Here is a 21,767-nt window from a genome sequence, read left to right on the forward strand (position 1 = left end):
AATACAATAGGGTGTGTCTGCTTTTCACCTCACGCCTTTGTCGCTTACTCCACCCATCTGCCAATTAAACCTCATATACACTTGCCCCCCCTCCCCCATTACGGTACAAAGACAGAACAAAATGCACAAAGACTGTGCATTTACCGTATCTATTCCCCTCTAACCTCCATGACTGGAGCAATCCAGGTAGATCTGGGCAGCTGTAGTAGGTCACACAACTCAGTACAGACAAACACCTTTGGCCCTGTATATAACCAGCAACATGGAATTTGTAAAAAGCTGGTTGCCCTTGGAATTAATTACATGTGCTTTTAAACCACTTTGGTTTAAAAACTCACTGCCAGTAATTTTGCATGTGGTACCGACCGCTGTTGACATTGATTTGAGAGATATTGTTCAACTGGGAACGAAGGTACTTGGACAAAGAGGACAAATTGCTGGAAAAATATAGGAATTGAATTTCCCAATGGAAGCGAAGACAGCCATAAATAAGCATGACATTGGTTTACTCGAATTCTCAATTGCATAACTGTTTTATTCGGGGTGGGGTGAGGGACAAAGTTCAGTGAAATTTCAAGGCCAGGCTGTTTTTTATCTCACTAACCGAGTAAAATTAAAACAGACTCACTCATTTCAGTGAAACGGACTCAATAAATTCAGCTCCAACCCTCTCCTCTCCATTCTCCACTCCCCCCCCACCCAACCCACTTTACCGTGGCTAAGAGACAAAGAACACCTTGTGCATGGGCGAGCAAAATGGTTCCCGATTAAGCCAACAGCTGCCAGTCCTTCCTCCAGCACGAGAATCTTCAGCGGCCAGACCAACTGGTTTAATTTACCAAAACATGAACATTGAAGCGAGTTGCATGTGAAAATGACAATTATTGGAGGCCACAGAGATTTGAAAATTATTCCTGGAAATATCCAACAGGCCTCACCCATTGAAAAGCCTTCGGGCACGGATTTAAAATATCCAGCAGGAGTTTCAACTGTGTTTTTTTCCCTCTAATTGCAAGGAGTGCCCTGCGTCTTTAGTGGCAGGTTATTAAAGTGTCTGAAGATTACTTTCAAGACAACAAGCATCTCTCATGATAATGAACTGGTTCAACGTTGCTGTTGAAGAGATATAGATTAAAACTCAGACTTCTATTGACTGTCTGTTACTGTAAATGCACCATTATCTTGATTCATAGGGATTATACATGTTGCATGCTCCACAATAAATAACATTAAGTACACATATGTTTTTGTTTGAAAGAAAGAGTTGAAGAACCTGCCAAACTGGTGAGTGAGGACTTTGCTGCTAACAATACTCTGTCCGTTTAAATGGTCACAGAGGCCGTTTTGCACCTTAAATTGGTCTCTGGCAGCTGTTTTCACACAGATGTTTTGCAACACACAACATGACAAGCGGTCTGACCAAAGCTTCAGTCAGTTTGGCTCGGCTGCTAATGCAATTGGATCAGTTACAAATCGTGGAAATTTTCCATCGGCTTTCCCTGCCCTTCCCGCAAATTTCGCCAGATTAACAGAAAGTTCATCCAAATGCTTAAAAGAGGCATCTGCTGCACTTCCACAAATTGCAGCAGCAGAGCAGAAGAAGCCTGGGGCAACTTTCACGGCAGCACTGTGTTATGCCATGTTGTCTAATGATGTGCTTGGTCACAGGGATATTAAGGAAACCACAGTAGCTTGCAAAGAAGATGCGGTATCCTGGCCAGCATCCGTTCATTAACCAATAGTTAGCACAAATAAAATCACACAAATTCAGCCATGTTCATCTACATAATGGTAGCCCAGTGCACTTTCAAGAGCATAAACCACTTTGGAATATCCCCAAGGAAATAAAAGGATGCAATTTCAATAAGATGTTATTATAGACAATAGACGCAGGAGTGGACCATTCGGCCCTTCGAGCCGGCACCGCCATTCAATGTGATCATGGTTGATTATCCCCAATCAGTACCCCGTTCCTGCCTTCTTCCCATATCCCCCGACTCCGCTATCATTAAAGAGCCCTATCTAGCTCTCTCTTGAAAGTACTTCTTTCACGACTTACTGAGCTCCTTCTCTGCACGATAAACTTGGTCTATTTTCGCTGCTGGAGGGGAATTTTAAAGGAAACGTGAAGTGTAATGTACAGCTTGCCACACTTCTACTCGCTGATGAAGCCCTCACTGAACTGTATTCAGGAGCAAGGACTCCTGGACCTGTGGCCCACTTGCTGCACCTGATCACCTCCATGCACGACGCAAACCTGAAGACTCAGCCCCATTCACACGAGCTATTGACTGGAATGCAGGAAGGCAAATTTAAATGGGTGGAAAGAAGAAAAAGAATGGGGAGAAATCTAATTTGGGGTAACATCCCACCCCATTCTCCCCCCTCCCTTTCCCAGAGTCCAGTGTGCATCCATTCTCCCACCAATCCCCCTATTCCATTCCACCCATATTTCAACCTCTGCCTTTAGATTTCACTGCTCGTTAATACCACTTCTCTCATCAACACCCCTTTGTCTCCTTTTTGTTTTGTTCAGTCCTCTTTTGTCACACTCTCATCTTTATACATTTCTAGCCTTTGTTCATGCTTGTGCTGATCAAAAATACTCTCAGCTGTATCCAACTATCACTGTGTGGAAAGAACTGCAGATGCTGGTTTAAATTGAAGGTAGACACAAAATGCTGGAGTAACTCAGTGGGAGAGGCAGCATCTCTGGAGAGAAAGAATGGGTGACATTTCGGGTCGAGACCCCAACTATCACCTTGCCAGGCTTTAGCCTGACCCCACCTCTATTCCAGCTTTCTCTCCCCCACTACAATCAGTCTGAAGAAGGGTGCAGACCTGAAATGTCACCTATCCAATGTCCTCCAGAGATGCTGCCTGACCTGCTGAGTCACTCCAGTACTTTGTGTCCTATGCAAGATTCCAGCATCTGCAGTTCTTTGTCTCCACAGAATAATTACATGGGTTGGAGATGCCTGTGTAAAAATATGGCCCTCTAGCTACCAGGAAAATACATGCAGTCTCAGCGATCCTCATGCAATGGATTCAAGTTTTGGCTCCAACTCCGGGAGGCCACCTGGTGAAACCGCAGACTGGGCACAATCGAGGTGGAGGGAGAAGGAAATGTTACAGGCATGGCGAAAGAACCTACTTTGAAACAATCTGCGCTTTCTTATCTTCTAGCCCGAACCTGTCAACTGGAAACCACCAGATGCTTACTGCCTTTGCTTGCGGCAAAATGCTACATGCTTACTCCCCCCCCCCCCCACCCATAAATAGAAAACGCCTTTACCAGTATCATCTGCGCAGTCCCGTGCAGGAGGCAACTTCTTCATGTCCATCATTAAGGTTCCAGTGGGCGAAAGCTCGTGGTTAAAGTTCGTAGTGGGCCTTGCAGTCAGATGCTCCTGGTTTAAATCCAATGGGATCCTGGATCCCGGGAGTTCATAAAGGAATTGTGGAGGGGTCCGCACACTGCCGGTGTCTTGATTGGAAAGATTAGCCATTGGACTCTCCTGATTAAATTCACAGACGCTTTTTCCAGGCTGGATTTCCTGATTCCGCTCAACACAGGTCCTCAGCTCTTGGATGTCCTCATCCAATGATCTGGAAGCGCACGACCGGGGAGCAAAATAAATAAATGGGAACATTATTGATCGCAAGTTCTGGTTTGATCCGCTTTACATTGTAAAAAATGTATTTTACAAACATCCCCACTGGGATTTAGACATGTGACAAATAGGTACTTGCAGTGGGTATTATGGGAAAGCTGTGGGTATTGAAAGACAACTTCATTATTTCTACATATTGCAATCTTCCAGTTCTCAATTTCCCCAACAAACTCCCATGAACAACAATGTCACAAACGCAAACAATTCCGATTGAAGATCTACGGCATGATTTAAGATTAGTCTCTTTCCCTTGCAGAGTTGAGAGTTCAAGACCCACTCCAGAGATTTAAACAAAATGGGACAGCATTGTAGCAGCCTCCTATCATACCCAGCTAAGCAGGCCCAGGCTGGGTCAGTGCTCGGATGGGAGGCTGGCTGGGAATATCAGGTGCAGTAGCCTCACAGCTCGAGGGATGGTGGACCGAACTCCACAAAAATGCCAGTCATGTTCCTTTTAAACACACAATAATCCAGAGGAGGAAGTATTATACAGTTGGGAGGTAGATTCAATCATTAAATCAAGTTTTCATTTACCTTCTCAAGCAACAAAAAACGGCACAGCACCATTCCACTAACATTGGCCAATATCAATCTAACAGCCAGTACTCAAAATAGGCATGATCTGGTCATAATCAGATTGTTGTTCATGGGAGTCTATTGTGCATGGACTAACGCTGTACTTTGCAGAGTATAACAGTACACGAGAGGAATAGATTGGGTAAACGCACTGGGAGTCTTTTGCCCAGAATCTGGAACAAGAGGGCATGGGTTTAAAGTGAGGGGGGAAACAATTTAATGGGAACTTGAGGGGTAACATAAGGGTTACACAAAGGGTGATAGGTGTATGGGACAAGCTGCTGGAGAAGATAGTTGAGGCAGGTACTATTGCAATGTTTAAGCAGCATTTAGACGGGTACATGGATAGGATAGGTTTGGAGGGATATGGGATGAATGCAGGCAGGTGGGACTAGTGTAGATAGGACATGTTGGCCAGAGTTGGGTCGAAGGGCCTGTTTCCATGCTGTACGACTATGACCAGAGTTCAAAAGGGCATCAGTAGCTGGGAAGTTCCGTTACAACACAGGTACAAGTTTCGTTCTTTCAGTTTCTTTCATTTCATCAAAACAATTATTTGATGTTGCCTGTTTGGATGCTGGACTGGTTAATATGTCAGACCTCCAACTGCCACCATCCCCAATTCCCTCTTGTATGTGAATACCTTTTCACAGTAAATTGGATTCTGTTACTTCGCTCCAAGATCCTTTTCAGCGTGTGAGCTTCGTAATCTGAAGGTCGCTTGAAGCAAACGCCATCGGGCAAGCCATGGACAACTATAGAAGGTGGCTCCTTCAGGATCTTCTCATAAGGCACAGGAACAACTGTGGACTTTTCCAGAGCCTCGCCTGAAACCAAGTGATGTGTGATCGTTAGACATATTTAAACCCCACACAATATCTGCAAATTTCAAAAAATATTCTCACATTACTTCATGCAGATAGAACTCCAACGATCTTGCGGTAATATGATTGTTGTCGGAAATTTGGACAACATTGATCAATGAACCATTTTAGTTTGTGTCTGTGACTATCTACTTAAAGCCATAGACAAGATATGAGTGTGGCACAGAATTCCCTCCTGCAGGGTCACATTGGTGCAGTGGCAGAGTTGCTGCCTTACAGCACCAGGAACCCGGATTCGATCCTGACTACGGGTAATTGTCTGTATGGAGTTTGTACGTTCTCCCCATGACCTGCGTGGGTTTTCTCCAGGTGCTCTGGTTTCCTCCCACATTCCAAAGACGTACAGGTTTGTAGGTAAATTGGTTTGATAAAATTGTAAATTGTCCCTTGTGTGTGTAGGATAGGATAAGCGGGGACCGCTGGTCGGCGCAGACTGAGTGGGCCGAAGGGCCTATTTCCACGCTGCATCTCCAAACGAAACTAAACTTATAAAGCAATAGTTTCTGCTTTTTAAGTTAATCAATGACATAAAATATCCAAACTTTCCGCCTGCAAATTCCCCTCATCGCACACCATTGATAACTTACATTCAACTAGATTTTGTAAATTCAAAAGAAAACACATCCCCAGCATAGAGAGATGAGCAGATTCCCATTGGGATAAGAGAAAGTAAGATATAGCTCTTCAGGCCAACGGAATCAAGGGATAAGAGGAGAAAGCAGGAACGGGGTATTAATTTTGAATGATTAGCCATGATCATCTTGAATAGCTTACTCCTGCACCAATTTTCTATGTTTTTTTGTGGAATTTACTATCCAGTAGAGCTATGGAGCTTCAGTGAAGCTGGGTCCTGGCAAAAATCAGCATGTGGCTGTAGAGCTGTGTCTTAATTTAATTTAGAGCTACAGTGCAGAAACAGGCCCTTCGGCCCACCGAGTCCGCACTGACCAGTGATCTCCGCAAGTCAACACTACACATAATTAGAGACAATTTACATTTATACCAAACCAATCGACCTACAAACCTGAATGTCTTTGGAATGTGGGAGGAAACCGAAGATCTCGGAGAAAAACAACGCAGGTCACAGGGAGAACGTACAAACTCCGTACAGAACAGCGCCCATCGTCAGGATCGAACCCGGGTCTCTGGCACTGTAAGGCAACAACTCTACCACTGCACCATTGTGTGTCCTGACAGAATCTGGACTCAGTCGGACATACCACACCTGAATGGCAGTAACTGTGCAAATGTACTCCTAGAATAGATGGCACCAGCAGAATTGGTCAGAAAATCAATGACCCAGCAGAATGTGCCAGTACTTGTATTGCTGTGCCCTTAGTAGAATAGATGGCTCCCATAGAAACCCCAGCAGAACAGGCAGCACATGTGCAGCTAGATCCCCTACCCCCTAACAAAGGAGCAGCACGTCCGCCATTGTACGCTAATAGATGTCAAGACAGTGGCAGAGATGCTGCTGTTTTGATGCCCGACAGGACCAGCAGCCGTGGGTTTTATTCCCCCAACAGAGAGAGTCAGCACCAGTGGAACGCAGCATCAAATCCGCCAGTGAACCTCGCCACCAAAGTCTAGAGCTTCTTCTGCAGTAAACACTCACTGTACAACACGGCAAACACTTCTTCCACCATTTTCCGCAGCACGTAAACGTCACTCATGGGATCCAGCGTGTCCCTCTGTACATTCCGCCCATTCTCCGCCACCATTTTTAACATCTCCATTCCCCGCAGTTGTGCGTTCCAGCTTGCTGTAGAATAAAGATGGAGATTTAGTTCACAGCCAAGGGACAGTGACAGCCCCCCCAAGTCACAACGCAGAGTATTCATTCAGCTTCCCCCAGCTTACTTGTTACTTATTAATTACTATGAACTCGTTGGCCCGTCCACAAAATTTAAGTACTTAAAAAACACACTTCCAGCACAACACATTTCCAACACTCCCAACAGAGCTGGAAGCTAAAATATTAAAGATAGACACAAAATGCTGGGGGATCTCAGAGACAGGCAGCATCTCTGGATAGAAGGAATGGATGATGTTTCGGTCGAGACCCTTCTTCAGACTGAGAGTCAGGGGAGAGGGAGGCATACAGATATGGAAGGGTAAGGTGAAAATGGGAGATCAAAGGGGACAGAGATCAAGGAAGATTTGGAATAGATCATAGTGAGCTAAGTGAAGGAGACAACGAGGCATACAAAGTAAAATTTAATCAGGAGGAAAATAAACCAGTCGGAGAACTAGGATGGAGAGAGGGAAATCAAGGGTTACTTGTGGTTATAGTGGTACTGAGCTGTGTAAAGATGAAGTGTTTTGACAAATTAAGGGCCAGAGGTTTTACAACAGTACTTCAAGATTGGTGACTAGCTGTCTTATTGAATGTCTGAGCAAACGCAGCTAGCTAAACACAATGCATACACATGCTCGCTCTCCACACCATTGCAAGAGGAAATGGACCTCTATCCAGGCCTCTGCTGCCATTACTCTCAAGCACAAAAATAGGCCGGTGATGAATTACAGACGATCATCTTGCACTACACGTGCCTCAGCAATTTCCCCCTCAGGCATTATTGGAATAAGGAATAAAAAACTGAATGTTGCCAGGACTTGAGGGCCTGAGCTATAAGGAGAGATTAGGCAAGCTGAGGCTTTATTTCTTGGAGCGCTGGAGGTTAAGAGGTGATCTTATAGAGGTGTATAAAAATAATGACGGGAATTGATAGTGTGAATGCACACAATCTTTTACCCAGGCTAGGGGAATCGAGAACCAGAGGGTGTAGATTTCAGTGGGGGGGGGGGGGGGGGGGGGGGGGTGGAATAATTTAATTAGAACCAGAGGGACAGCGTTTTCCAGAGGGTGGTGGGTATATGGAACAAGTTGCCAGAGGAGGTAGTTGTGGCAGGTACAATATTTAGAAGACACTCGGAAGGGTACACGGATAGACTCTACTTTGTCCTTTCACCCTGAGGGACCACCAGTAGCACTGGGCATCTAGTGAGCTTTTTTTGCTGATCAGTACTTGGTTCATCCCATCAAAGACCTCTGCAACAATTTAGAGATAGTGCGTTCGCCTGGGGCCATTAACAAAACGAGGGGTTATTCAAATCCCTTCACATTGATTTAATGAAACATTAAGTCATCTCCTTCAGCCTTTGACAGAGCGCAGTTAATTTAGAGGTTTGTACGTGTTCTTCACAAAGACTGTGTCTAGAAAGGCCACTCCAGGACATCCAAAACTCAGCAGAGATCTTGAAGTATTTTTGAAATGCAGTCGCATTTGTTACGTGGACACAGAGGGCTGCGAATGTATACAGTTCAAAATCCCATGAGTAGGAGAGATACTGTAAGACCAGCTCATCTGCTTGTGGTGATTTTGATAAGGGACAAATGTTGGTTAGAATAACACAATCACCTCAGCTCTTCTTTAAACAGTAGCAAATTTGCCTGGAAAGTCCTCTTTGCCATTGCTGAACAAATTGTCAACTTGCCACAAAGTCAATGGCAAAGCATAATAGTATTATTTTTATTATTAAATCGTTGAAAACATTAGCGACGCAGTGGTGCTGGTTTCCGATGAGCATGGTGACGGACGCACCACACATCTCTGTCCTCCAAGCTCCTCTATTTGTCTCTACACGTGCGTCTTTGATCAATGTCTTCAGCATAGTCTTGATTGGCCGTCCCGGTCACGTCTTCCATGGGTGGGTCACTGCCACCACCTTGTTTGCTGGCATCTCTGGGGGCGATGGCAGTGACCAGCGAGCCTCATCCTGCTCCACCTGATCTTCTCGGTCACAAGTGGAATCTCCCCATAGAGCAGGGCGTTGGTGATATGGTCCCTCCAACTGACATTTTGAACTTTTCTGAGCATTCGGGTGTAGGTACTATCGAGAGACTTGGACAGTGCTCGAGTGAGAGTCCATGCCTCACACCCATACAATAATATGGTCTCTCCAGTTGCATGGAAGAATCTCAGTTTGAGACCCTTAGACATCAGAGACGTCCAGATTTTCCCCGTTATTGAGGGCTTCCCAAGCGTGCGCTTTCCGGACCTTGATGCCATTCTCCGAGCTCTGCAACCTCGCTCCCAAGTACTTGAAGTCCTCCACTTTCTTGAGAGATGCACCGCCACTGGTCTTGTGAGGTGCATGGTCACCAACGTTGAATGCCATGTAATCCGTCTTCTTGGCATTGAGGTGGAGGCCCACTTTGTCGCACTCAGTCTCAACCCTGCCAAACAGCTCCTGTGTGTCCCTAATCTGGTCTGACAGCAGGATGATGTCATCAGCAAAGTCAAGGTCTGACAAGTTGACAGGCCCGATTCTTCTCGAACGCCTTGGGGTGATTGTGAAGCCGAGGTCCTCATGTTCCTTGTGCCTCTGCCCCGTGGCATAATCAAGGGCAATGACGAAGAGAAAGGGCGCCAGCATAATCACGTGGTCATTGTCACATGGACAGAGGCACAGTGAAAAGCCTTTGTTTCTAAGTGCTATCCAGTCAAAGAAAAGATTATACACGATTACAATCAAGCTGTCCACAGATAAAGGATAAAAGGTACAACGTTTAGAGCAAGATAAAGTTTGATTAAAGATAGTTCAAAAGTCTCTAATGATGTAGATGGGAGGTCAGGATCACATTCTTGCTGATGAGAGGACTGTTCAGTTGCCTGATGACAGCTGGGAAGAAACTGTCCCAGTTAGTACTTCAACCAGAGATGGATTCCTACGTAATCATCTTATGTCCAAATTTGTGCCGGGTGCGGGGGGGGGGGGGGGGGGGGGGGGGGGGGCAATGGGCCTTTGTGTTAAAATAAAAAAAACAGTACTCGAACTATACAATTCAAACAATGCAAGATAGACACAAAATGCTGGAGTAACTCAGCGGGACAGGCAGCATCTCTAGAGAGAAGGAATGGGTGACATGTTGGGTCGAGACCCTTCTCCTCTCCCTTACTAACAATGCAAACTGCCTCAGCTCCACTCTGACAGGTCAGCCACGATTATGTTCTGACCTAGAGTAAGACATGCTGAAAGAACATGAATAACTCAGCTTTTGTGCTCCAGTGCTGGCAGCTCAAACATCAGTTTTTGTTTGCATTAACAGCAGAGTTGCGCAACTTACCGCAATATTTGACAAATTCTTTCTGTAATTCTCTCCTCGCATTCAGGAACACTTTCCCCTTCTCGGTTCCCAAGACAAACGTGCTTTCGTCATGAACAGCGATGCAGGCAACTTCAGCGTTTAACTTTGAGAGAGCAGTGCACTGTAGACAGCAAAGAATCACAAAGATATTAGTCGCGGGGCAGGGCTGGACAGAGCCACAACATTAACCCCAGACAGTGAAAGGCAATTCACTGGTGTTGTCCAATGAGCGAGATAATTCACACGAGGGAACTCCTGGTACCCAACCCTTGCAACTCGCTCCTCAAAAAACATAGAGTGCGGGGATCATATTTCAAACTTGCAATGGATAGGTTATTGTTAGGGAAGGGCTTGAATGGCTTTGGAACCCGTGCCAATAGATGGAATTAAGATACAGAGATGTGATATCTATGCCACAATTTAGTGAATGATAGAACAGGCTCAAACAATGAATCGTCCTACCCTGTAAACTAGCTGCATTTCACTATCACAATAAAAATCACCGTGAAAATAACACTCATCACGAGAAGTTTGATTTCCACAGTGCACATGTCTCTTTGACCTGTGTGTGCACATGTGCGTGTTTCCCCGAAGGGTGTGGGAGAGAGGGGAGCAATCATCATTTCCATAAGATGAATGGGGAAAGTGGTGTTACAGGGATTTACGAGGACGAGACGTGAATTGACGCCCGTGTTAATCAAGCATGGCTGCCACAGTAGAACAGATTGCACTGACCATTGAATCCAACGCAGAGACCAAGCTGGTAATAATGTCCTTCTTGTCCGAAAGGCTCTGGACTCCACACATCAGCAACTGTTCATGACAATTATTACTCCTGGTTCCTTCTTCCAGGCTCCCACTCTGTGCCATGCTTACCTGTGGAAACAAAGATCAACAAATGGTATCTCTGACAGAAACTCGGGGCTTTTCCGGTTTAGCATTGGTCTGTTGTACACAGGGCTTAATACATGTATATGTGGATCACAGTGATTAATTAATTGGGTTCCGATTGAAAAGTTAAATCATTTAATGAGCAACGTGCTGATATATTTTGAGATCTGAAAGGGGGATTCCCCATTGTTGAAATCCAACGAGGTTGTAAATGGTGTTGCCGGCTGTCAAGTTAACTGCAGCCAAGACATACAAATACTTATCTAAACACAATCATCAAATTCCTGCCAACTTGAACCTCCCTTTCCCAAGGAATTTACTTGTTGTCGAGCACAATTCAAAAAGCCCCTGATCAGTTTTTCCAAAAGAAATGTTCCACATTTGTTAATGATCCAGACAAGAATCACAGGTGAACATGGTTCCATCATCCCCCATTCATTCGCTTTTTCATTGAAGGCACTGAGGAGCGAGCAGGAGTTCCATTTCTCAAGATTCAGAGATGTGTTCTGGCGGAGACACTGGATCAGCAGTGATTCTGATTCAGGCCACAAAGGTCCAGGACAATCCATGGGAAGGTAATGGTATTGTTTTTTTGGGGTTTTTTTTTATTTTTATAAATAGAGTCATACAGCTGACACGTGCATCTAGATACAGGACTGAACAAAATGTCCATTCATTTACTATTCGCCTCAAGCACATAGAACATAAACAAATGACCCTGTGACAGAGCACTTATAGCCTTCCAGCATCAGACTTTATAGGGGAAAAAAACGAAATACAGAAAAACAAGAGCGCATTATAAGGATCTTAAGGAATAAGCCAACAGAAAATGCAAAGAATGTGTTAACCAGGAAGATTAGTAGAAGCTTTTGAAACCAGTGTTTGTAGAATAAGCAACATCAATGTTTAGTGCACCCAAATCATACGTCATTGGATATTTTAAGATTGGGCAACTGTAGTCCAAGAAATCAGAAATATGAGAATGAATGCCTAGTCACTGCCTATGCTATTTGCAGTATGGAATGCAGCACGTGAAACGATGGAATGCAATTCAATAATAATGTTCAGAAAGAAGCAGGATAAATAATCGAAGGGAAGGAGCGGGAAATGGGATTACTTCACTAATCTATCAAAGAGCCGGCATAAACACAGGGGACCCATTGGTCGCATGCTATGGTGATGCAGCATGTGAGATGCTTGACACTAACCATAACTAGTGGCAGTGTGCCAAAAGCCTTGATCTGCATTTTCTTTAGGTTTAGCAATCAGCCAATTCTGTACATTCTTGACAATCCCTCGTGCAGCTTTGCTTGCCTTTAATATCCTGAGAATAACCCAGGGATCATAATAGGAAATCATAATGGGAAGCCATTACTTTGCACACCGTTTACTGGAATGCATCACTATGGGAGTTCCCATCTCTTCATGGAAGGTATACATAAAAACATAGAAGAGGCATGCGATCCACAATATCTGTGCCAAACATGATGCCATGACCATTACTTTTCTGCCTGCACATAACGTATAATCCAGCCCTGCACATCCATATGCCTATCCAAAAGTCCTTTATATGCCACAAACATATCTGCTTCAACCACCTTGTGGCACTCACCACCCTCCGTGTCAAAATATTTCTCCGCACATCCCCTTTAAACTTCCCCCTCTCATCTCAAAAGCTATTCCCTCTAGTATTTTTTTTTCCACCCTGGGAAAAAAAAGTTCTGAATGTCTACCCCATCTATGCCTCTGGTAATTCTATCAGGTTGCCCTGCAACCACCAACATTCCAGGGGAAACAATTAAAGTCTGTCCAACCTCTCCCCACAGAATACGCATTATACCAAAGAAAGGCACAAGTGCGGATATCACAACTGTACATGGTTTAATACATTACAAGTATCAATTTCCCTGCACTTCTTAATATATGGGGCCCCTTGCTCTTTCCCTAGACAAGAATGTCAAGAGAGAAGGCCCATGGCACTAAGTTAACCCCTTCAAAGCCAGGGTGGCTAGGCTTCCAAATACTTGCTGCCTCTTTTTTGGATGTTTGCAAAACCCAAACCACCTTGGGATTCTAGCTTTTTTTTTTGACCAGCCCCCTCAAATTGATCAGCTGAGATACCTGCCCACTGAGTTGTTATTAAAGGGAAAGTATATCAGTGCAACATTGCATTCTCATCCTGTGTGTTTTCTTTAGGATTTTCAGGATTTAGACCCAGTGACAAAGAAAGACCAGTCATACGTTTCCAAGTCAGAATGGTGTGCGATTTGGTTGGGGACCTGATGTGTCCACATGTCTATTGTCTTTAAGCTGGTGGTGATGGAGTCCACATATGTGAGAGATGCTGCCATGGTGGCCCGAGTGAATAATTGCAGTGGAATTCAGAGGAATCCCAACTCAATCCTAACTTGCTCTTGGAAAGTGTTTTGGGGAAAGGGTTTGGAATTAGGCAAAGGTAGGGATCTTAACCATTAACTGAGGGAGGGTGGTGAATTTTTTCAGGTATGAAAACCACCCCTAAGGAAACATCACTTAAATTTGCAAATCATACACAAAACCAAATAAATGTTCTCTCACCACCAAACCCTATTCCACCCCCCTCCCCCCCTCCAACACAAAATAGTGAGACATAAATTGTCTTTTAAACAATGTAGTTATGTTGGAACATTACCACAGATTTAACACAACATAGACTGGAGTGAATAAAAGTAGTTTGAACTGGAAATATTTCCCTCTGCAGGGACCAAAATAAAGATTGCCAAGTTAATGGTTGGGTCCAAATGTCATTAAGCCAAATTCTTAAGTTCTTTTCTTGAACAAAATCATTCATTGCAGTAATAATGGTGAGCAAATTAAAGTAATGCTTACTTTTCCCAAAAGTCTGGCTCCCTAGTCTCACTTGTGGCTAGTTTGACGACATATAGCTTCACATAAAGGCAGGAACATTACACCCTCTAATGATCATTAAGTTTGAACTGCATATAACCCGTCTGCTCCTTTAAGGCCGCAATGCTACGATTATCCATACTCCGAGGTCAATGAGGAGCAAATGGCATTGGCATGTTGACCTCAGTGTCAGTATGTGTTGAATGTAGAAAAAATTGGTGCAGAAAAAGAATTGTGGTGTTGCTTTAAAAAAAAAATTTTGATACGTGTAGTGGGCAGAGGGAGTTCCTCTGTACTTCCTTTCAGCTCCCCCCCCCCCCCCCCATTATAAATATAAACAATGAAACAGCCCATGTAAACTTGTCACGCTGTAATTGTGCACCTTTCACAATGGTGTTGCTGCAGTTTTCACCCCTGAATTCAAACTCCTGAAACTTCTGAAGGTTTCTGGTAAGCAGAATTGCAAGAGTTAGTTATGTTGATGTCCCATGGCGTTATACTGGAAGATGCGTAGCCTAGATGAGCAAAATGAAATCAGTTGATAATTCAGCTAAGAATTGGCGATCTTTTCAAAGTCACTTCTGCCACAGAAGGCAGTGGAGGCCAATTCACTGCAGGTTTTCAAGAGAGAGTTAGATTTAGTTCTTAGGGCTAAAATAATCAAGGGATATGAGGAAAAAGCAGGAATGGGGTACTGATTTTAGATGATCAGCCATTAATCATACTGAATGGCTCGAAGGGCCGAATGGCCTACTCATGCACCTATTTTTTTTTTTTTTCTATGTTTCTTATTTAAGTTTTCAATTCCAAAGTCCAATGCCCTCATATAGAACTAAAACTACTTATGAAAGCCTCCCACTAGTGATGTTGCTGCTACAGCCCAGGCTACAGAAGAGCATAAATACAACAGGACAAACTACAGAAGTAGGGGCAGGACAACAAACCCCTCAAGCTTGCTTCCCCATTTGTTGATCAGATGGAAACCACAACTCAGTTATTCTGTTTTTTTCAGAGTAATCTTTAACTTCCTTTCTTACCAAGAATATATTTTATACCACATAATACAACAAGGAAGATCATACTCTAAGTACAGTGAAATGCTTTGTTTTGCAGGCAACCTGGTAAAATCATGCAGACGCCCTTATCGAGGTAGCACACACAAGTGTTGCCACGTTTTGATGCCGACAAAGTTATGGTTCCCCCCCTTCGTTCTCAGTGGAGCCCCCCCCCCCCCCCCAAAGTCACCTCCAGTCTACCTACAAAGCTACATTCTGTGAGTTACCTTTTGAAAGTAGTTAGAAGTGAGACATTGTCAGAATGAGTTCTTGTTACTCAGGTGACCAAGACACTGACCAAAGCATTGGTCACCTCCAAAGGCAACCTTCAGTGCGTTTGATGGTTTATATGGCACACACCAGGTAGTGAAAGCAATGCACTGTAAGAACATGGGCATGCCTCTGTAGGTTTGAAAGTGCAAGAAGTATTGCCAAAATACTTTCCATACTACAGCTTTAGGAACACACACTTTCCAACAACCATCATGTTCTTGATCTGACCTGTGCAAGCCTAAACACGGAACTACAGATGCTGGTTTACCATGGAAAGTGCTGGAGTAACTCAGCCGGTCAGGCAGCATCGCTGGAGAATATGGGTAGCTGACTTTTAGGGCCAAGGCGCCTGAACCAGGGCCTGAAGAGTTACTCCAGCATTATGTGCCATTCCTGCATAAGGTTAATCCTACCTCAGCAATGGAACACAACAGACCAAGTCTTGCACTATCATAGACTTGCTTTCTAATGGTGTTTTTGAAATAATGTCTTTTTTTTTTCTTTTCACTGTTTTGAGTAATTTATGTATAAATTTATGATCTGTGTTTGTGCGGTCTGTGATGCTGCTGCAAGCAAGTTCTTCATTGTTACTGCACCACACATGACAATGTACGCAACGTGTGTTCAGTGATAATCTTGACAATGAAGTGGTGTACATGGAAGGAATTTAAAATCATGCAAAACATGGTTGAATCCATGCAAATAGGGAAAGTAACGGTTCTTCCTAACTTGCAAAAATGATCAATGCAGAATCAAGATAAACTGATCAGAAGAAGGGTCTCGAACCAAAACGTCACCCACTCCTTCTCTCCGGAGAAGCTGCCTGTCCCGCTTAGTTACTCCAGCTTTTTGTGTCCATCTTCAGTTTAACCCATTATCTGCAGTTCCTTCCTATACATAAAGTTATCATATCTTCCAAACAGCCCCTAAAGATACCTCTCTTTCTCCAGGACCAACAAATACAACCATTCTGCTCGACTCTCTCCCCTTCTCAATAACAGCAAGTTTTTGTCAACATTGTTATTGCAGTTGAAGGTACAGGGCAATTTTATCCGAAAGCCTTGGGACCAGACACTTGTCGGATTTCGGACATTTTCGGATTTCCGAATGGAAGATTTTTAGCGTAGATTAGGTAGGTAGCGGGGGGGCTTGAGTTCAAAGTCATGAGTACTCCCCAGAGACAGTGAAAAGCATTTTGTTAGTCAGTTAGTTTGCTAACCAGTCAGTTGAAGGGGGAAACTTTAATACTGATTACTAATCGGCGACTCCCAACATCGCGGAGCAGTGAACAGATACGGCAACTCTACCCCTGGCTGCGCAGCTCCAAAAGCGAATAACATCGCGGAGCTGGGGCGTACAAGATAAAGGCAGTAAAGACCGATCAAAGATGGTCTGACGGTCTGCGGAGCAATGAGGCAGATAGTAAGTTCAGGACTGCTTTCTCTAAGTTGTGGCAAGACTAACATTGGTTCAGTTGCCGGGGAGGAAGAAGTAAACTGTCCTTGAGTCTGAACCAAACGCGACTTTGGTGTTGCAGACGACATCCCGGTTTACTAGAGTTTATTCGGTGGAACAGGCAAAGTAGGATTACCAGGCAATCTTAAACCCTGGTTGTATTGATGTACATTGCAAATGAATCAACCCGAGTTTGGGAGGATTGTCATGACTGTGTAAGAAAAGCTTTTAAGAGTGCCAACCAGTTTATGGCAGTCTCGAGCCACCCACAGTGAACAGATATTGGTTATTGTTTAACATTTATATGAAGATAAAGGCATCAGTAGCTATCAAAGATAGTGTGATGGTTCAATGACCCAGATGGTTTATTTCAGGACTGCTTTCTAGTTGAGCAAGATGGTTCAGTTGCCTGGGAAGAAACTGTCCTTGAGTCTGAACCTTCGACTAATTGTTGAGTCCCATTACTAGAATTATTGGTGGCAGGCAAAGTAGGATTAGGCTCCAAACCTGGTTGTATTGAGGACCCATGAATCAACCCTTTGAGGAGGATGAGTGAAGAAAATAAGAATAATTTATGGCAGTCTGCCACATAAAGTATTGGTTATTGTTTAAGTTATATGAAGGATGCATCAGTAGCTATCAAGAACCCTATTCATACCTGATTGGTTATGAAGTATGTTTCTACTTCCAGTTAAGATCTTGAACATCTTTGAGGAATTGAGCACATTACTGTCTGAATTTCACACGCTCCCTTTTAACAATGGAGATGTCAACATAAATATGACGTCAAGTCACTTTTATTTATATAGCACATTTAAAAAACAACTCTCGTTGACCAAAGTGCTTTATATTGGTATAAGAATAGTATAACAAACAACAGTGGTTCGTAGATTAAATACAAACATCACTACATACATATAGCCCTCACTCACAGGATGTCAAGAAAGGCTTGGGATTAGAGATGAGTTTTTAGTCTCGACTTAAAGGAGTCGATGGAGGGGGCAGTTCTGATGAGAAGAGGGATTCTGTTCCACAGTCTAGGAGCTGCAACCGCAAAGGCGCAGTCGCCCCTGAGCTTATGCCTAGACAGCGGGATGTTCAGCAACCCCAAGTTGGCCGATCTGTGGGACCTGGAGGTGGTGTGGTGGGTGAGCAGACATTTTAATGTAGGTGGGGGCAAGCCCATTGAGGGCTTTGTAGACATAAAGGAGGATCTTGAAATATATTCGGAACCGCACAGGGAGCCAGTGGAGAGAGGCCAGGATTGGGGTGATGTGGTCCCTTTTTCCGACAAGCAGTTTGCAACTTAGGCATCTTGTCATGTGCTTCAAAATCTCCATGGTAAAGAGGAGTTTAATAGAAGGGCTCCCTTCTGTGTAGAAAAAATCTCTCCCCTCAATTCAACCAAGGTTAAAATAAGGTTTGGCAATCTCCAGTGCTTGGTGATTTGGCTGCATTCACCGAGAAATCTGCTCCAACTGTGAAACAGATAAATCAAAGCCAGTTGACAACCTTAACAATGCACATTGCAGTCCGAACAGTGCAATCTAAAAATGTCAAATAATCTAGCCATCAACTTGCATTTAGATTGGTTGGATCCGGATTCTGCAAAGATGAAAAAGTTCAAAACAGCCATTGCTGATTTTTGTAGCAGATAGTCTCTGACTAATCACACATTCCTCTAGGTCTCAGGATCACAGTTGGATATGTGCTTAGCACGTCTGAATGGCATTTCTTTCCCACTGTTTCACTGAGGCGCTACAGTGTATCTTTCTGTCAGTACGATACTTGAAAGGAATATCATATAAAACTCAAACACATGATTTACAGACCGCTACACTTACGAACAAAGTCTTGATTAATTGGATAATATAAGATGTGATTGATGTACCAATCTGCGATTTCAATGCTGAACTATTCTGAAAGTCACCGGTTTTTAACTTGAATCTTTCAGGATTGGATTAACTGAGTTGCAGACAAATAGATCTTGGAACACATTGGACATTGACTAGAATGTTTAAATAAACTGAAATTTCACTTGTTGGACATCTATCAACTGTGTGCATTCCAGCAGGTTTTAGGAGATGACATTAGGCCGTTAAAAGAACCGAGCTGCTCCCAAATAAATTCTTCCTTTATCCTCAATAAGGATGGGGAAATAGTTATTTAATATTGAGAATTTAAGAATATTTGTTTTACTTTGTATTATGGTGGTGGGTTTGTTTGTATTGTATGTTGAATTGACTCTTAATAAATAATTTTTATATAATTTTTTGTAAATAGTCGATTTAAATTATTTTTGGTTAAATTACAAAGAGAGTGAGAATGTGTTTTGTCATATGTCCCAGATAGAACAATGAAATTCTTGCTTGCAGCAGCACAACACAATATGTAAGCATAGTACACTGTAAACAATATAATAAACGAGAGAGAAAAAAAGTTCAGGGTGTGTACACACACACATATATATATATGCACATACGTACACGCAAAAATACAAACAATAATATTGCAACAGTCTATGTAGTTCAAGTAGTCAAGTCAAGTTTATTCGTCACATACAAATACGAGATGTGCAGTGAAATGAAAGTGGCAAGAAGATGAAAGCTTATCCGGTTGGCAGCCATGGGGGGGGTGGGGGGGGGAATATGATCTAAGGCAGGTTAGAAGCTGGAAGGTGATGAAAGAAAGTTCAGTGGACAGACTGAAGCAGGAGCATGGCAGGGAGCAAGGAAGGACGGTTGGATTGAATTGCATTTATTTTAATGCGACAGGCAAGACAGGTAAACTCAGGGTGTGGATAGGAATGTGCGACTGGGACATTATAGCCAGTATGGAAATGAGACAGAGAGGGACAGAGCTGGCAGCATCTGTGCCAGGGTGCAGGCGCAATAGAGGTGGGAGTAAAATGGTAAGAGCTGCTGCATTATGTTACAGCAATAGTCAGAGATAATATTACTGATGGTTTGTCCAGCGAAATTATATGGGTGTGGCTGTGAAAAAAAGTGACGATCATCTTGTTGGGAATGTACTACAGGCTCCCAAATAGTCTATGAGAATTAGGTGCAAATATGCCAGGAGATTGCAGGCAGGTGCAAGACAAAGAAAGTTGTTATGGAAGGGAATTTTAAACTTTCCCAATATCGACTGGGACTGTCAAAGACAACAGGTTCTCCCTCGTTTCAAAATGTCTAAAGTTATTCCTGTAAACATTCAATCTTCTTATTTTACTAAAGACCAACTGAATCAGAGAGTGCAAGGAACACAAGTTGCCGTGAACACGAGGTCAATCAAACCCAAAGGTGTACGTTAAACTCCTGGTTAAATAACTGCCAGTTTGCATTCCAGTCAGCACATTTTTGTTAGCTTTAATGTGAAGACTGTTCTCTCTTAAGTATCACCACTTCCTGGCCACAGGATTGGGGGCAACAGGAAACCAATTAATCACAAGCTCTGTATAGGAACCAGGCCGGTGTTTTTTGGTGACACAATACTTAAACGTCAATTTAACAAAAGTCTAAAATCCATAAACACGCAATAACACAACAATGCATTTAAATCCTTTATTCATCCAAATATAGAAAATAGGTGCAGGGGTAGGCCATTCGGCCCTTCGAGCCAGCACTGCCATTCAATATGATCATGGCTGTTCATCTAAAATCAGTACCACGTTCCTGCTTTCTCCCCATATCCGTTGATTCCATTAACCCCAAGAGCTATATCTAACTCTCTCTTGAAAACATCCAGTGAATTGGCCTCCACTGCCTTCTGTGGGAGAGAATTCCACAAATTCACAACTCTCTGGGTGAAAACATTTTTCCTCATCTCAGTCCTAAATGGCCTACCTCTTATTCTTAAACTGTAACCTCCTTGTCTGGACTCCCCCAACATCGGGAACATTTTTCCCGCATCTAGCCTGTCAAATCTCTTAAGAATTTTATAAATTTCTAAAGGATCCATCTAGAAACATAGAAACATAGAAATTAGGTGCAGGAGTAGGCCATTCAGCCCTTCGAGCCTTCCGCCATTCAATATGATCATGGCTGATCATCCAACTCAGTATCCCGTACCTGCCTTCTCTCCCATACCCCCTGATCCCCTTAGCCACAAGGGCCACATCTAACTCCCTCTTAAATATAGCCAATGAACTGGCCTCAACTACCCTCTGTGGCAGAGAGTTCCAGAGATTCACCACTCTCTGCGTGAAAAAAGTTCTTCTCATCTCGGTTTTAAAGGATTTCCCCTTTATCCTTAAGCTGTGACCCCTTGTCCTGGACTTCCCTAACATCGGGAACAATCTTCCTGCATCTAGCCTGTCCAACCCCTTAAGAATTTTGTAAGTTTCTATAAGATCCCCTCTCAATCTTTAAATTCTAGAGAGTATAAACCAAGTCTATCCAGTCTTTCTTCATAAGACAGTCCTGACATCCCAGGAATCAGTCTGGTGAACCGTCTCTGCACTCCCTCTATGGCAATAATGTCCTTCCTCAGATTTGGAGACCAAAACTGTACGCAATACTCCAGGTGTGGTCTCACCAAGACCCTGTACAACTGCAGTGGAACCTCTCTGCTCCTATACTCAAATCCTTTTGCAATGAAAGCTAACATACCATTCGCTTTCTTTACTGCCTGCTGCACCTGCATGCCTACCTTCAATGACTGGTGTACCATGACACCCAGGTCTCGCTGCATCTCCCCCTTTCCCAATCGGCCACCATTTAGATAATAGTCTGCTTTCTGTTTTTGAAATTTAAGCCCAGTCGATCCATTCTTCAGGCAAATCATTCTAACATGATCCCAAACTTCAGGAATACTCTCCCTAAAACTCTCTGCTTCTTTGAAATGTTACCGCTCCTGTCCTATTTATTAGACTTACAGAGCAAATTCTGGAATTTATGTCAAACCTTGTTCAATGTATTGC

The 21,767-nt window shown here is 43.5% G+C and overlaps 1 protein-coding gene across 7 annotated transcripts in view; it reads right to left on the reverse strand.

Annotated features, from left to right (window-relative positions):
- The window catches only part of gtf2ird1 (GTF2I repeat domain containing 1), a 121,488-nt gene that overhangs the window by 80,483 nt on the left and 19,238 nt on the right, over positions 1–21,767 (reverse strand). For all 7 annotated transcript variants that reach the window (XM_055657928.1, XM_055657923.1, XM_055657929.1 and 4 more), the window contains exons 3-7: positions 11,022–11,162; positions 10,266–10,407; positions 6,750–6,896; positions 4,894–5,077; positions 3,296–3,609 (exon numbers count right to left, since the gene is read on the reverse strand). In XM_055657928.1, the coding sequence (XP_055513903.1) occupies positions 3,296–3,609; positions 4,894–5,077; positions 6,750–6,896; positions 10,266–10,407; positions 11,022–11,156 (922 nt within the window). In that variant the 5' untranslated portion in view covers positions 11,157–11,162. The remainder of the gene's footprint in view (positions 1–3,295; positions 3,610–4,893; positions 5,078–6,749; positions 6,897–10,265; positions 10,408–11,021; positions 11,163–21,767) is intronic.

The sequence above is a fragment of the Leucoraja erinacea genome, chromosome 28 (assembly GCF_028641065.1).
Source record: "Leucoraja erinacea ecotype New England chromosome 28, Leri_hhj_1, whole genome shotgun sequence".
Classification (NCBI taxonomy): domain Eukaryota; kingdom Metazoa; phylum Chordata; class Chondrichthyes; order Rajiformes; family Rajidae; genus Leucoraja; species Leucoraja erinaceus.